The sequence below is a fragment of the Arabidopsis lyrata genome, assembly GCF_000004255.2.
Source record: "Arabidopsis lyrata subsp. lyrata unplaced genomic scaffold ARALYscaffold_4, whole genome shotgun sequence".
NCBI lineage: Eukaryota > Viridiplantae > Streptophyta > Magnoliopsida > Brassicales > Brassicaceae > Arabidopsis > Arabidopsis lyrata.
In genome coordinates, this window is record NW_003302552.1 from 13,589,066 (window position 1) to 13,604,321 (window position 15,256).

A 15,256-nucleotide genomic window follows, 5' to 3' on the forward strand; every position below is an offset into this window, starting at 1 on the left:
AACCAATCTTTGCTTCTAAAAAGGGTTTGTTAGCAAAGTACTTGGCTTTATAGACTCGTGAAACCAGAGAAGTGGGTGAATCCAATAACCTCCATGCTTGTTTCGCTAATAAGGCTTGATTAAACCGACCAATGTCCCGGAAACCCAAACCACCCTGTGCTTTTGATTTACACATCTTCTCCCATGAAACCCAATGCATTTTATTCTTGTCTTCAGTTTCGTTCCACCAAAATTGGGCCATTGCACTTGTGATTTGCTGACACTGATATTTCGTTAATCTAAAACATGACATCGCATATACCGGAAGAGCCATCGCAACTGATTTGAGCAGTACCTCCTTACCTCCTAGAGATAAAGTCTTTTCGTACCAGCCACTAAGGCGTGCCTTTAAACGATCACTAATGAATCCCATAAGTTCTCGCTTAGAACCACTAAAACATAATTTATTACTTTAAATGATGCAAAATAAAAGAAAGAAAAAATATTGAAAAATGTGTATATTATTTTTAATATAATGATATACTTAAAATCCAATTAAAATAGATATTAGTGTTTTTTAATATGGGAAAAGAAATACAAAGACACACATGTCAAAAAAAGAGAATGCCACAATTTTGGAAACCTTATTTTAGTATATAAGATATACTGTATTGTGACACTTTTCCATCATATCTAAAATTTAATGGCTATTTGATTGAAAATATTTTGAAGGTACATATGTTCAGTATATTTAGTATTCGCCTTAATGGATATACGAATATTTGCCTTAACAAAATATTTTACCGTACTTCCAAATATCCCCCGTAACTTGATGTTGGATATTTAAGTGTACGTGATACTTAAGTGTATGTACATCGTCGGTTATTCACGTATTTTGGATATTTAAGTGTACGTACATCGACAGTTAGTGTACGTACATCGACGGTTATTCACCAACCATCGCACCTTTTGTACAAACGGTTATTATATTAAACGTACGGTTGCAAACGTATGTGAAAACCGTTGATCACTATAAAACTCTGTTTCTCTGGTGTCAAAAGGGACAGAGAAGAACAGAGCACGAGAGTTTCACAAGATCAAAGATTGAAAGAATCTTTGGTGATAAACACATAAACAAAACACAAATCTCTATTTGTTTCTCTTGTATCTTAGTCTAGAACAAGAGAGAACTTTGATTGTCTTATCCTACAAGGGATTTCGTGTAACCCAAGGCTTGAGAAGGGTCGAAATACTCTTTAAGGAAAGTGCTCACGTGCGCGATTCAATCATTATCCAAGTTCACATTCGTTACGTCCCGGAGTTACAAAGCCTGTATCCACAACAATCTTAAAGAGTATTTAGTGAACAATGGCTAATGTTTCTGTGCGTGAGATGACATCAAAGTTTGGCAAATTGGATAAGTTTGAAGGAGTTGATTTTAGAAGATGGCAAAAGAAGATGCACTTTCTCCTCACAACGCTCAATGTGGTTCACGTTCTAAGTATGCCAATGCCCACCGTGTCGGAGAATGGTTGTGGATGTCGGATTCACACACTCAAGTATTTTGTTAAGTGGGAAAGATTATTCTTGAGGGACAAAAATGAATACGTAAGAACTTGTAAATTGATACGAGAATTGCTATATTATTTCTCTCTTTAGAGGAAGATGCCCTTTACATGGCCATTGGCCTCTATATTTATACATAGATATATAAGCGACATTAAAATGGATAATTAAGTACAATTATTCCTTCTTAAATGTGTCAGTTTTGATTCTTCGACTTTAATGCTCAACGTTTGAATTTGAGTTGACTCTGATTTTCATGGGCCTCGCCTTTTTGGCCCAAGTGTCCTTGAACCGACCTACCCGCGTCTTCTACACCGAACTCACATCTCAGTGCAGTCACTTCGGACTCTCGAAGTGGTGACAACCACTTCGACCGTCCCCTCGGTTCATGGGTCCAATGGGCTTCATCTTTTATGGGCCACCCGCTTGACTACGTGGCAATCTTTGGTTGGTCTCGTACTTCTGGTGCGGGATCCGACACCAACAATTAGCCCCCCAAGTTCTTCGAAGTGCTATTCCAATTCGGAGGACTTTAAATGCTCAAGTGGCCAAAGATTGCGCTCGAGAATCTTTCTGATTTCCCGCCGAAAATCTCATCACTCCTTTAATTTCGGCACTAACCATTTTTAACCGAGTGACATCTGTCATCATTATGACCGTATATTGATTAATTACTATTAAAACGGGAAAAACCTTCCCACTTCCCACACGACTTCCAAGGCGGTTTCATCATTAGCTTGAGGTAACTTCTTTTCACCATTACTCTCTTCTTTTACTTTTGTACTTTAATCAAAACCTCTCTCTTCGTTCCTTCACCAAAACCCCTCTTCACCGGATCTTGAATTTTTCTTTCTTCCCAATGAATTCTGATTCCGATAGACCCGAGTCTCCGTCTTTCGACGAGAGGCGTTCTAGTAACGACGAGTGCACCCGCCCTGGTGATATTGCCGGTCCGCACTATAGGTCCATTTGTACTCTTCAATCCCTCGAGCGATTGAGAGAGCTTTGCCGGATTCCGCCGGAAATTATGGCGGAAGCACAAATAGCTTCCCCCACAGAATCTCCAGAGAACCATCGCGATGGTTACTTCTGTGTGTATGAGATTTATTTCAAAGGTTGCGGGTTGACCTTTCCTCTTCCCGAAGCCCTAATTTTATACCTAGCGGCCCTTGAAATCGCTCTTCCTCAATTAACCCCCAATCTTCTTCGTACTATTCTCGGCATTATAACAATCGCGGCGGAGGCCGGTTACGTTATCGGAGTTGCCGAATTAAATGAGCTTCTAAGCGTGAGAAGCTCGTCGAAGAAAACGGGGTATTTCTCAGCATATCCTAACGCCAACAGGAACATCATTTCGCATCTTCCAAACAAGGATGAAAATTGGCATCATCCTTGGTTCTTGATTAAGAAAACTCCCGCTTCGATTGGAAATCTTGCAGATTTCCTCCCTTCGAAGTGGTCGGCGAAACCTGGTAGAGATTAGGTCGCCCGTATCTTTCCCGGTTGTTTCTTTATCTTTATTAACTAACATCGTTGTTTCATTTCGCAGCTTTCATCGCTTCCAATCTCCCATCTGAAGAGTTCATCGAATTCTTCAAAATAATTCTTGAAGGGGAAACCCTTTGGAATTCCTTCACTCTCGAACGATTCATAGAGGCTAACCACAGACTCAGGATGAGTCCGCCTGGTCATCTTCACCAAATTCCTCCCCCTCCCTCAACTCAGGGAATGTCATCTCGGGCCCTTGCGGCCAAGCGTAAGTTGCTTTCCAAGCCGATGGCTGAGGCTTGCGAGGAGAAGAAAAAGTTTCTCGCGACTTCTATAGACAAGAAGGACTATAGTAGGACCTTGCTGGTCGATGATGGCAGTACCGAGGGAGCCCGATCTGTTGCTTCCTTCAGACTAACTCCCCGTCGCGATCGCCGCGACTCACGTTCTCCTCGGAGGGATCAATCTCCTCGCCGTGATTCACCTCGTCCTCCCTGAGATGATTTTAGTAACGAGCCAATTAAGAACTTGGTTCGCCGGAAGAGAGACAAGTCCTCTCGCAGAGATCCTTCCTCGCAGAGGGAAAAGTCAAGGGCCCGGACTGACCGCTCACCTCGGTCATCCCCTCCTTCTGAACCAATGGGTCCTCCACGACCGGTTGACATGTCCTCCTCTTCCCAGCCGGATAGTGGAATGACTGCCCGGAGCGCGTCTCCGAAAAAGGGGGATTCTGAATCTCGAGATGCTCCCTCGAGGCTGAAGCCTGCTCTTGTCCCTCAAGTTAAATCGCTTTCAGGTTTGGTGATTTACACGTACTTTAAACTTTTTGTCTTTATTAAAATTCCAATTTTTTACAACTCTTCCTTCTCCACAGCTATGGAGAAAGAGGGCAGCGTCTTCCGATGCTTCAAGACCCGGTCGGGCTCGATCTTGCCAGACTTCGACAAATGGCCCCCTGCGATTCGTGAACGTTATTTGCTTCACGCGCATCACTCATCTCGGGTTAGTTCCGTTTTCTTTTATTATTATTTTTTTTATTGTATTGCCATTCTGCGAACTGACTCGTCATCCCGGGTTCATGTATGACGCCAGGCTCATAGCGAATTTAACGACATGATCGAACATTACGAAGGGCTGGTCCTTGGACGGGAGAAGGAGATTGACATGTGGAAAAAGAAACTCTCTGCTCTTGAGGCCGAAGTCAGTTCTTCTGCCGGCTCCAAGCACGAGCTGGAGGACAAAGTCGACAATTTAACATCCGAGCTTGCGCAGGTAAAGGGGGAGCTGCAGGGTCAGTACGACCAGAACTTCAAGCTCCAGGAAGAGTTTTCTGGTATTCAAGGTAGGCTTCAAGAGTCCGAATCAAACGCTGATTCCCTGAACAACCAACTCATCGAGCTCAACGCAAAGTACAAGGCGATCGCCAAATTGCGTGATTCCGAGTTGGCGAGGTCGGCATCAAAAGCCAGAAAAGAGGTCAAGGGACGCGGGATGGAGTTGATCCAAGGGGCCATCCGATTCATGCAGACTGAGAAGGCTAGGTCGGACTTGGAGTCAGACATCAAGGAGCACGAAAGTAACCTGATTCTGCTGGATCAAATCCATGAAGCAGATTTCTCCGAAGAGCAAGAAAGGACCGAGCTGTCGACTAACCTTTCTGAAAAACGGAGTCGCTTGGCAGCTCTTCCCACTTCGGCCTTCAACCCGCTTGACTTCGAGGCATTCTTTACTGAATCACCTCCAATAAGTGAATCGGGTTTAGACTGGGCAGGTAACGCTTGGCTCCTAAGGCTTACCTTTTCTTACCTTGTACCTCTGATTGACTGGAATTATTATTTCCAGGTTCAAGTGAGACGGAGGGCATTGTCCCGCCCGTAGCTCCTGTGGTATCGGAGGTTACTCCGGAGGTTGGTTGTCCCGCGGAGGGTGGTCAGGGAGCTTCATCTGATCAAGCACCAGTCAAGGAGGTGAATGAAACTCTGGTTGCTGAGTAGGAGCCCGAGGTGGAGATCGCTCCGTAGTGGCTGTGTCCACTTTAAATTGGGGATTGTCCCTTTTTATTTTAAGACTTAATCTCGAATTTATTTTTGCCTAAGGAGGCTTTATTTTCTTTTGAACAAGATATTTGCCTGAGGAGGCTTTTAAACCTTTCTAGGTTGTGACCCAAGGGGGTTTGGTTAAAATTATATGCGGGTTTGCAAAGTCCGTTTTTAACCTTTTGTGGCCTTGTGGCAATGCTTTCGAGATTTTTATAGGCTGATCAGACCTTTCTCTTTAGAATGCGAGAGCTGAGCTCGGCTTAACGCGAGTTCCCCACTTCGGGTTTAGTCAACTCGGTAAACTTGTTAGGCTTGGGCCTTAGAAACTTTTGCAGTTAATGCGACGGTTGCTCTTTCCCTTCTTAAAGAAAACGGCTCGTCTTTTAATGCAATAATTGCATTTTCTCGATTTTCCAAAAATGGTTTAACCCACTGGGAGACGCTACCATTAATGAATTTATGGTTCCAAGACAAACCCTAAATCATTATAAATAAAGGCTTACCTACCTCTAGGCTTTATTAAACATGACTCTAGAGTCTCACTTGAGAAATATTTTAAGAATGGAAAGCGAAACAGTAGCCCCCGTTGATCCCGGCAGCCCACTCTTCTTGTCCGGCGACGGCTTTGAGCCGGCCGGCGTTCTCTTCCCTCATGCCGTCTTTCACTTTCCTTCAAAGGATAAAAAAGAGGCTTGCGACTTCATTGACAGGGTAAGTATTTGAAGTTTTTTGATTAAAAACTCTTTGTTTCATCTTATTCATTCATCTTTATGCTAGGTTGCCGACAAGCACCGTCGCTTGTGTGAAGAGAGGCAACGGCTGGGCCTCAAAAGGCAGACACTCGAGGCTCGTATTTCTCGGGTGGAGAGGAAGATCAGGGCTTTGGAAAGTGATCCCTTTCAGTGGGAATGGCGGAATTTCGACTCCGTTGCTGAGATCCCGAGGATGCTTCGGATGTACCTCCGTGCTAAGGGGGTTCCGGGTCCTGTGAACGCCCCGGTCTTCCCCGTTCCATCTGATAGTGAGGAAGAAGATTTGGAGGAGGAGGCCAGCAACTGTCGGAAACGCATTCGGGATCGTTCCGAAGTGAACTCCAAGGACAAGGCGTCCACTTCGGAAGTTAAACCGGCGATGAAGGAGCCTGTTCCTGAGCCCCTTCCTTAAATGTTCCCTAATTCTGCTCTCTTCTTTTTTTTTTTTTTTTTTTTTTTTTTGAAAAAACTCGTAATGGGCTTCGGCCCCCTTTTATTTATGGAAACACTTGCAACTTTCCTTAAAATATTCTTGGTGATACGATTTTTAATGCAGGATCGGTTTTAGGGATTAATCTTCTCCGCGAATCACTCCATTCCTAGGATAGAATCTGCAGCTCACTAAGGATATGACGTTACTATAAATTATAGTCTCAATTTCCCTTTACTCCTCACCACTCTTTTTATTTTAGCAGGTATGGAGTTCAATCTTCGCTGTTCAGAATCTATGCCTGACTTCTCCAGAATCGGAATGATGAGCGAAGATGTTCCGAATGAGCCAAACAGGCAGCCTCCTCCACCTCGCGGCTTCTTAAGATCTCAGATCCGAGCCCCATGTGCTTTGATCAGGGATCTCTCAATCAGAGACCAAGGAACAGCGACGGCGTTCATAGAGGCACTCGAGCTTCAACACCGGAAGCTTATGTCGGAAAAGAGGAGACTTCGGAAGAGGATTAACCGGATGCAACGCAGGCTTACTACGGTGTCAAGAAATCTTCACATCCTTGAATCTCACCCCGGAGAATGGATTGAGCTTGGAATCTCTGACTTTGCTCGAATTCCGGACTGCATGATGTCAATCCTCGATCTTGCGGGTCAAGGAATTGAAGTGTTCTGCTCGTCAACGAGGATTTCGTAGTTCGAAGTGTACGATGAGGGACACTTCGCCTTTTTTTTTTGAATAAACGCTTTATTTCCAATTTCTTGTATGTTCGCATAGCCGAACCTTCTTCCTTTAATAAAGAAATAAAACAAAAACTTTATTAATAGCTGAACTCGTTTTCGAGCTGCCTACGTACCCATTTCGGGATCAAGCCAAATCGTAGTTCATGTACATAAACAATGCATGTAGCTTCTAAACATAAAACTTCTTTAAGTTGATCACATTCCAAGGTCGCTTGACTGGATTGTCTTCTAGGTCTTTTAACCTATAAACGCCGTTTCGAACCACCTCGGTAATAATGTAAGGTCCCTCCCAATTAATACCAAGTTTTCCAGCACCTTCTTCTTTTTTATTGTCAAAGACGCGTCTTAATACGTAATCTCCCACGAAGAACGGCCTACTTTTAACTTTAGAATTGTAATACCGGGCTGCTGCCTGTTGGTAATTCTGGATCCGAATTAGAGCTTGATCACGCCTTTCATTTATGGTATCCAGTGAATCGTTAAGCATTGCTGAATTTTTTTCCTCATTTAACGGTGCTTCTGTTCGACGAAGTCCGGGCACATTGAGTTCAGCTGGTACTACCGCTTCCATGCCATAAACCAAAGAGAATGGAGTTTCTCCTGTAGGTCGCCTAGGGGTTGTACGATAAGCCCACAGGACGGGTTGGAGTTCTTCATACCATCCTCCCTTTAGATGACTTAAGCGTTTCTTGAGATTGCTTAATATCGTCTTGTTCGCGGCTTCGGCTTGTCCGTTCCCTTGCGGATATCGTGGAGTAGAATAACTAACTTTGATTCCCCAGTCCGCACAAAAGGCATCAAACTCGTGTGAAATGAATTGTGGCCCGTTATCAGTGACTATTTCGTATGGAACTCCATGTCGACATATAATGTTTTTCCAAATAAAGGTCTTCACCGCCGAATCCTTGATACCAACATACGCCTCAACTTCAATCCATTTTAAAAAGTAGTCCGTAAGGACTAAAAGGTACTGTACACCTCGAGTTGATTTGTGCAATGGCCCAATGATGTCCATTGACCATCTCATAAACGGGTATGGGGCGGAAATGGAGGAGAATAATTCCGACGGTTGATGGATCAATGGTGCATGGAGTTGGCAGCGCTTGCATCTTTGGGCGAACTTAACACAATCTGTGATCATAGTGGGCCAAAAATACCCCATTCTTTTAACTTTAAAAGCCATAGCTCTTCCTGATGAATGACTCCCACATAATCCTTCATGCACTTCGCTCATGACGATTTCAACTTCGGGCCCAAAAATGCATAATAGGTAAAGGTCACTGACACCTCGTCTATATAACGCATCCTTCGACAGACAAAATTTCGCGCTAACGACTTTCATTTTCCTGGCCTGCCATTTATTCTTTGGGAGCTCACCTGTCATGATGTATTGCTTTATTGGCTCCCTCCAGTCAGCCCCCCAGTCTTTAGCCGGAATTTGATCAACTTTGTGAAATATCCGCGGCTCTGGTTCGGGATGTTCGTGTGGTTCAAGAATATTTTCCTCGAGTAATGGCTCGGTTTCTAACATCGTTTCTGGAATCATTTCTTCAGCTAAGACAACGGGTTCCTTGTTAGATGTATTTGATCCTTTTGACTTCCTGCGTTTGTTGGGTGGCGGTTCGATCTCTGGTTCGCCACGGTCGCGTGCCGCTGCTCGAGACCTTGTAACGACGAGGGTTTCCTTGCTGTCTTGAATGCTTCGCTCCGAGATGCACTCTACTGGAATAACTCTCTTTAACTCAGGATCTGATGTTGACGCCAAAGCGACAAGTGCATCTGCAGTTGTATTCTCTCCCCGAGGTATGCGGATTAACTCGAATTTCGAGAAATTTTTAGATAGATCCTTCACCACTTCGAGGTAAGCTTCCATTCTTGAATCTTTGGCTTCATAGTCTCCATTAAATTGGTTAACTACTAATTGCGAATCGCAATAAGCCAATATTTCCTTAGCTCCAACTCCTGGTGCTAGTCGAAGTCCGGCAATAAGGGCTTCGTATTCTGCCTCGTTGTTGGAGGCATTGAATAACAATCGGAATGATTGTTCTAGAATTTCTGATGTCGGAGATTCCAACCTAATTCCCACTCCGGATCCTTGCTTTGTTGAAGACCCATCTACGTGTAATTTCCAAGTTTGGTTCTCCGGTTGATCTATCGTTCCAGGTATTGGTAGTTCGGTCAGGAAGTCTGCTAAGACCTGAGCCTTCATACTGATCCGGCTTTTAAACTCTATGTCGTACTCGCTTAATTCCACCGCCCATTTCGCCAAACGTCCGGATTGACTTGGACTATGAAGTATTGTTCTGAGTGGTTGGTTAGTTAATACCTCAACCGGATGGGACTGAAAATATGGACGCAGCTTCCGAGCCGAAGTTACCACCGCGAGTGCAAGTTTTTCCATCATTGTGTATCTGGTTTCCGGATCCGTCATTGACTTGCTCACGTAGTAAATTGGTTTCTGCTCCCCACGGTCTTCCCGAACCAAGACTCCACTAACCGCGTGGTTTGAAACTGAAACGTACAAGTAGAGTTTTTCATCCACTTCCGGTTTGGACAGTATAGGTGGAGTGGTTAAGTATGCCTTAAGCTGCCCAAAAGCTTCTTCACACTTCTCATCCCAAAGGAATCCTTTGTTCCCTTTTAGAATTTGGTAGAAAGGCAACGACTTATCTGTTGACCTCGAGATAAAACGATTCAAGGCCGCAATCCGCCCAGTCAACCGTTGTACTTCTTTGAAGTTTTTCGGAGATGGCATGTTTAGAAAGGCGTTAATTTGATTTGGATTGGCTTCAATCCCTCTTTCTGTCACGATGTAACCAAGGAATTCCCCGGATGGGACTCCAAATGTGCACTTCGCCGGGTTCAGCTTCATTTGATATTTATTGAGAATATCAAAACATTCCTCCAAATGTTTAACATGATCCTCTTTCTTCAACGATTTAACCAACATATCATCTATGTAGACTTCCATAGTCTTCCCGAGGTGATTGTGAAACATTTTGTTCACCAACCGTTGGTAAGTCGCTCCTGCATTTTTCAAACCAAAAGGCATTACCTTGTAACAGTAGATACCTCTATCTGTGATAAATGACGTCTTTTCTTGATCGTCGGGGTTCATCATTATCTGATTATAACCCGAGAAGGCGTCCATGAACGTTAACAGCTCATTTCCAGCGGTGGACTCTACAAGTCGATCTATATGCGGGAGCGGGAAACTATCTTTGGGACATGCTTTATTTAGGTCTGTAAAGTCGATGCAAACCCTATCTTTCCCATTCTTTTTCTTGACAACGACAGTGTTTGCTACCCACTCCGGATATTGCACTTCTCTTATGGACCCTATCTTCAAGAGTTTATCCACTTCGTCGTTTACTATTTTTGCCCGAGCGAAAATGAGCTATCCTCTGGTGCTATCAATGCCCATATTTCTTGTAGTGTACGTTTAGTTCATGACAAATTATACTCGGATTTATGCCCGGCATGTCCGCTGCTGACCATGCAAATGATGCTTTGTTTTTCCTTAAGAGTTCGATCAAAGCTTCTTTTATTTGGCCAGTCAAAGTTGCTCCAATTCTAATTTTCCGGTCCGGCTTGTCTTCTTCCAGTACCACTTCGACTACTACATCCTCTTTCTTCTGCCCACTAGGAAATTTTGTTTTTAGTCCTTCTTTTGCGGGCTTCGTTAATTGCTATTGAATCTTCACACGGTGGCTAGCTAAGTAACAAGTCCGTGAAGCTTCTTGATCTCCCCGAATTGTTTCCACCCCATTTGATGTTGGAAATTTGATACATTGATAATATGTAGAGGGGACTGCTTTCATCCGATAAATCCAGGGAGTCCCGAGGATGATGTTGTAAGCAGCGGGCTTATCGAAGACAACGAAGTCCACGATCTTCGATACCTTCTTGGCAAGGACCGGTAGCTTGATTGTTCCGAGAGACATGGCTGACTCGCTTGTGAATGCAACTAACGGAGATGGGGGTCCTACTATGTCTCCTCGGCTGATTCCCATTTTTTCTAGAGTACTTAAAAAGATCAAGTCGACCGAACTGCCTGTATCTATAAGGATCCTTGATACTTCGAAGTTTGCGACGTCAAGAGTAATGACTAGAGCATCGTCATGCGGTCTTTCGAGATGCCGCGTTTCTTCTTCGTTAAATGATATTGAAGCACCTTGAAAATCAATTTCTTCACTCAAGCTTGCTTTGAGTAAGACATTTCGTCTATGTTTTTTGATGGAACTTATTGAATCTCCGCAAAATCTGGAACCTCCTAGAATCACATTGATCCTCCCCTTCGAACTTCTTGGTTCTTCCTCGTTGGATAACCTTGGTCTTTTGGAATCTTGATCTTTGGAGTTTTCCTTTGCTTCGTGGTATTCCTTCACAAAATCTTTTATATCGAATTTAGAAAGATCACCACTAGCCCAAAGCTCTGCGAGGTGCTTTTTAAGAATGCTGCAATCCTTGGTTAAATGTCCGGTTACTTTATGAATGTCGCAATATAGACTTTCATCACGGACCCAAGTGTTTGATCTTCCTTTCCCTTGGAATTGCTTCCCGACGGAATTGTTGAAGGGTTGCGACCCAAACTTCCTTGGTCCTTTGCTCTCTCTAGGCTCGAACTTCTTGGTAGGGACGGTGACTGCCGGCTTTTCTTGTTTATTCCGTTTGGCAAAACTTTCTTTTTCGTCTTCTACCTCCATCCAATTGTTTGCACGGAAGAGTGCATCCTGAATTGTATCTGGTTTATGAAGTATTAAGTCTTCTTTAAACCTTGAATCATGTCGCAATCCTTTTCGTAGGGCAGATAAAGCTGATTGCTGTGAGATTCTTGGGAGTTTTGATAGCACCCCTTTGAATTTGGTGATGAAAACTCGAAGTGACTCATTAGATCCTTGCGTTAAGTTCCAAAGATCGGCATCCGAAACGCTTTTATCCATAAGGATAGAGTATTGCTTTAAGAACACGGCTGACAGTTCGTCGAAATTGCTGATCGAACCCGGCTCTAATTGGGTGAACCACATTAGAGCTTGGCCATATAGATTCTCCGAAAACAGCTTGCAATAGCCTGCGTCCTCATCAGCTTCATCCAACTCGACTCTTCCTGCAGCAATCAGAAAGGCTGCAAGATAGCTTTTTGGATCCTCCAATCCGCTGTAAGGGTCCAACTTGAGCTTCCGGGAATCTTTGATCCTCAAACTTGCAATTCGCGGGATAAAAGGGGTTCGCCTTGCTTCTTCAATGACTCGATTGATGTCTGGCTCCGAACTTGTAGCCTGATGAAATTTTGATTTCATTTCTTTTAATTCCTGGCTAACCTTCTTCATGGTCTCGAACTGGTCGAGGTTCTCCTGCTCGTACTGAGCTGCAAGTTGTTCTTCATCCCCGAGCTGCGTCTCTTCTTCCGACGTCTGAGCTACATTATTTGTAGCACCGGGAGTTGTTTGTCCGCTGGTTTCATTTCGTGCAGCGGAACTTGGCGAGTTGAATATCCCTCTCCGGGTTCCCACTGGGTTTCCTGCACTTAAAGAGCGAACACGAGTTTGTATATTATTGACGTTTTGACTAAGAGATACCTGGGATGTTTGCAACGTATCGACGGCCTTCTCCACATCCGAAAATTTTTGTGATATGTCCGACATGGTTTGCTGCATAGCTTTGAGGGTTTCGGCCAATGATGTCTCAACGGCGTCTCCTCCGGACATTGTCGCTTATCTCGGGAATGTAGAAAAGAAGAAATCTGACCACTCAAGAATCCTGATATTCCCCACAGGCGGCGCCAAAATGTGGATGTCGGATTCACACACTCAAGTATTTTGTTAAGTGGGAAAGATTATTCTTGAGGGACAAAAATGAATACGTAAGAACTTGTAAATTGATACGAGAATTGCTATATTATTTCTCTCTTCAGAGGAAGATGCCCTTTACATGGCCATTGGCCTCTATATTTATACATAGATATATAAGCGACATTAAAATGGATAATTAAGTACAATTATTCCTTCTTAAATGTGTCAGTTTTGATTCTTCGACTTTAATGCTCAACGTTTGAATTTGAGTTGACTCTGATTTTCATGGGCCTCGCCTTTTTGGCTCAAGTGTCCTTGAACCGACCTACCCGCGTCTTCTACACCGAACTCACATCTCAGTGCAGTCACTTCGGACTCTCGAAGTGGTGACAACCACTTCGACCGTCCCCTCGGTTCATGGGCCCAATGGGCTTCATCTTTTATGGGCCACCCGCTTGACTACGTGGCAATCTTTGGTTGGTCTCGTACTTCTGGTGCGGGATCCGACACCAACAATGGTGAAAACGAGTCCGTGGAGGAGACAAGGAAGCAACTTAAGTGGGAAAACGATGACTACATATGTCGTGGCCACATTCTCAACGGTATGTCTGATTCTCTCTTTGATGTTTACCAAAATGTCGAATCCGCAAAGGAACTATGGGATGCGTTGGAATCGAAGTACATGGCTGAGGATGCTTCTAGTAAGAAGTTCCTCGTGAGTGATTTTAATAATTACAAGATGTCCGATTCAAGCCGGTAATGGAGCAATACAATGAATTGCTTCGCATCCTAGGCCAATTCGCTCAACACAACATGAACATGGATGAATCCATTTCGGTGTCGTGCATCATCGACAAGTTGCCGCCTTCATGGAAAGGTTTTAGGCGCATGTTAAAACACAAAAAGGAAGAGTTGTCTCTTGTACAACTTGGTAGCCATTTGCGCATAGAGGAATCTCTAAGGGTGCAAGAGGGTGGAAAACCCAAAGATAAGGAGGCTGAAACTTCTTCAATCAATATGATGAAGGAGAGTGGGAGTTCTAAGATGAAGAACAAGGGGAAGAAACGCCCCTTTACTAACAACACCAATGATGGATCTAACAAACGATTCAAGAGCGTTTGTTGGATTTGTAACAAGCCGGGTCACTTCAAACGTGATTGTCGGGCAGCAAAGGATAAGAATAAAATGCAACAAAAGCGTTTTGGGCAAGGGTCTAAGGATCAAGACCCGTCCTCTCATCAAGGTCAGAATTCTGTTTTTGATTTACACTCAAAAGTGTATTATGTATCAAAAATAGCTGAGGTATTTTATGTGCAGGATGATGAGGTGGCATGGTGGATTGACTCGGGTGCAACAATACATGTTTGCCAGGATCGTGGCTGGTTCAAGACGTATGAGCCGGTTCAAGATGGATCCGTACTCTATATGGGCAACGAGTCAACCGCTCCTATCCTAGGTCGTGGAAAAGTGGTGCTAGAATTTAGTTCCGGGAAAACTCTTGATCTTAATGATGTAATTCATGTACCCGGAATTAGGAAAAACCTAGTCTCCGGTAGTGTTTTAAATAAGTGTGGATTTAAACAAGTGTATGAGTCGGATAAGTATGTCTTATCTAAGTGTGGTGTCTTTGTTGGATTTGGATATTTCTGTAATGGCATGTTTATGCTTAATATTAATAAAGTTGTCAATTCTATTTACATGGCATGTTCTAGCAAAAATGATACTTCTTTATGGCATGCAAGATTAGGCCACGTGCATTATAAAGGAATGATTGAAATGTCTAAAGAAGGATTAATTCCTACTTTTGACGTGAATATAGAGAAGTGTAGAACATGCATGTTGACTAAGATAATTAGACAACCTTTTAAAAGCATTGAAAGAAATTCAAAGGTGCTTGAACTTATTCATAGTGATTTATGTGACATACATGCTACATCATCTTTAGGAAACAAGAAATATTTCATCACGTTCATTGATGATTATTCTAGGTTTTGTTATGTGTATTTATTGCATGCTAAAGATGAGGCCTTAGAAAAATTCAAGGTTTATAAAACCGAGGTTGAATTACAACATAGTGACTTGGTTAAGAAGTTGCGCACCGATAGAGGTGGAGAGTATTATGATCCTACATATTTTCAGTCCGTGGGTATAATACACGAGACTACGGCTCCGTATACGCCACAACAAAATGGTGTATTCGAGAGGAAAAATAGAGTTCTAAAAGAAATGGTTAATTCCATGCTATCTTACTCGGGATTAAGTGACGGATTTTGGGGTGAAGCCATGTTAACGGCTTGCTATTTATTAAATAGAGTTCCTAACAAAAGGAACAAGATTACCCCATATGAACTTTGGTACAAAAAGAAACCAAATTTGAACTATCTTCGAGTTTGGGGCTGTAGGGCGATCGTTAGATTACCCCAACCAAAGATTAAGACTTTGGGAGAAAGAGGTA

General features: G+C 43.3%; 1 protein-coding gene across 1 annotated transcript; it reads left to right on the forward strand.

The window, feature by feature from the left end:
- Positions 1-1,159: 1,159 nt before the first annotated feature.
- Positions 1,160-13,561, forward strand: LOC110229276. The gene is made up of 2 exons (XM_021029042.1): positions 1,160-1,510; positions 13,320-13,561. Exons 1-2 carry the CDS (start codon positions 1,348-1,350, stop codon positions 13,559-13,561), a joined length of 405 nt encoding a protein of 134 aa, XP_020884701.1. The 5' UTR covers positions 1,160-1,347.
- The last annotated feature ends 1,695 nt before the right edge of the window (positions 13,562-15,256 follow it).

What these genes read in the sequence shown, in the direction of transcription:
- LOC110229276 (XM_021029042.1), top strand. Translation starts at nt 1,348, where the DNA reads ATGGCTAATGTTTCTGTGCGTGAGATGACATCAAAGTTTGGCAAATTG. An exon ending in GCCCACCGTGTCGGAGAATG is followed by an intron (nt 1,511 to 13,319) that starts GTTGTGGATGTC and finishes ACACCAACAATG; the next exon opens with GTGAAAACGAGTCCGTGGAG.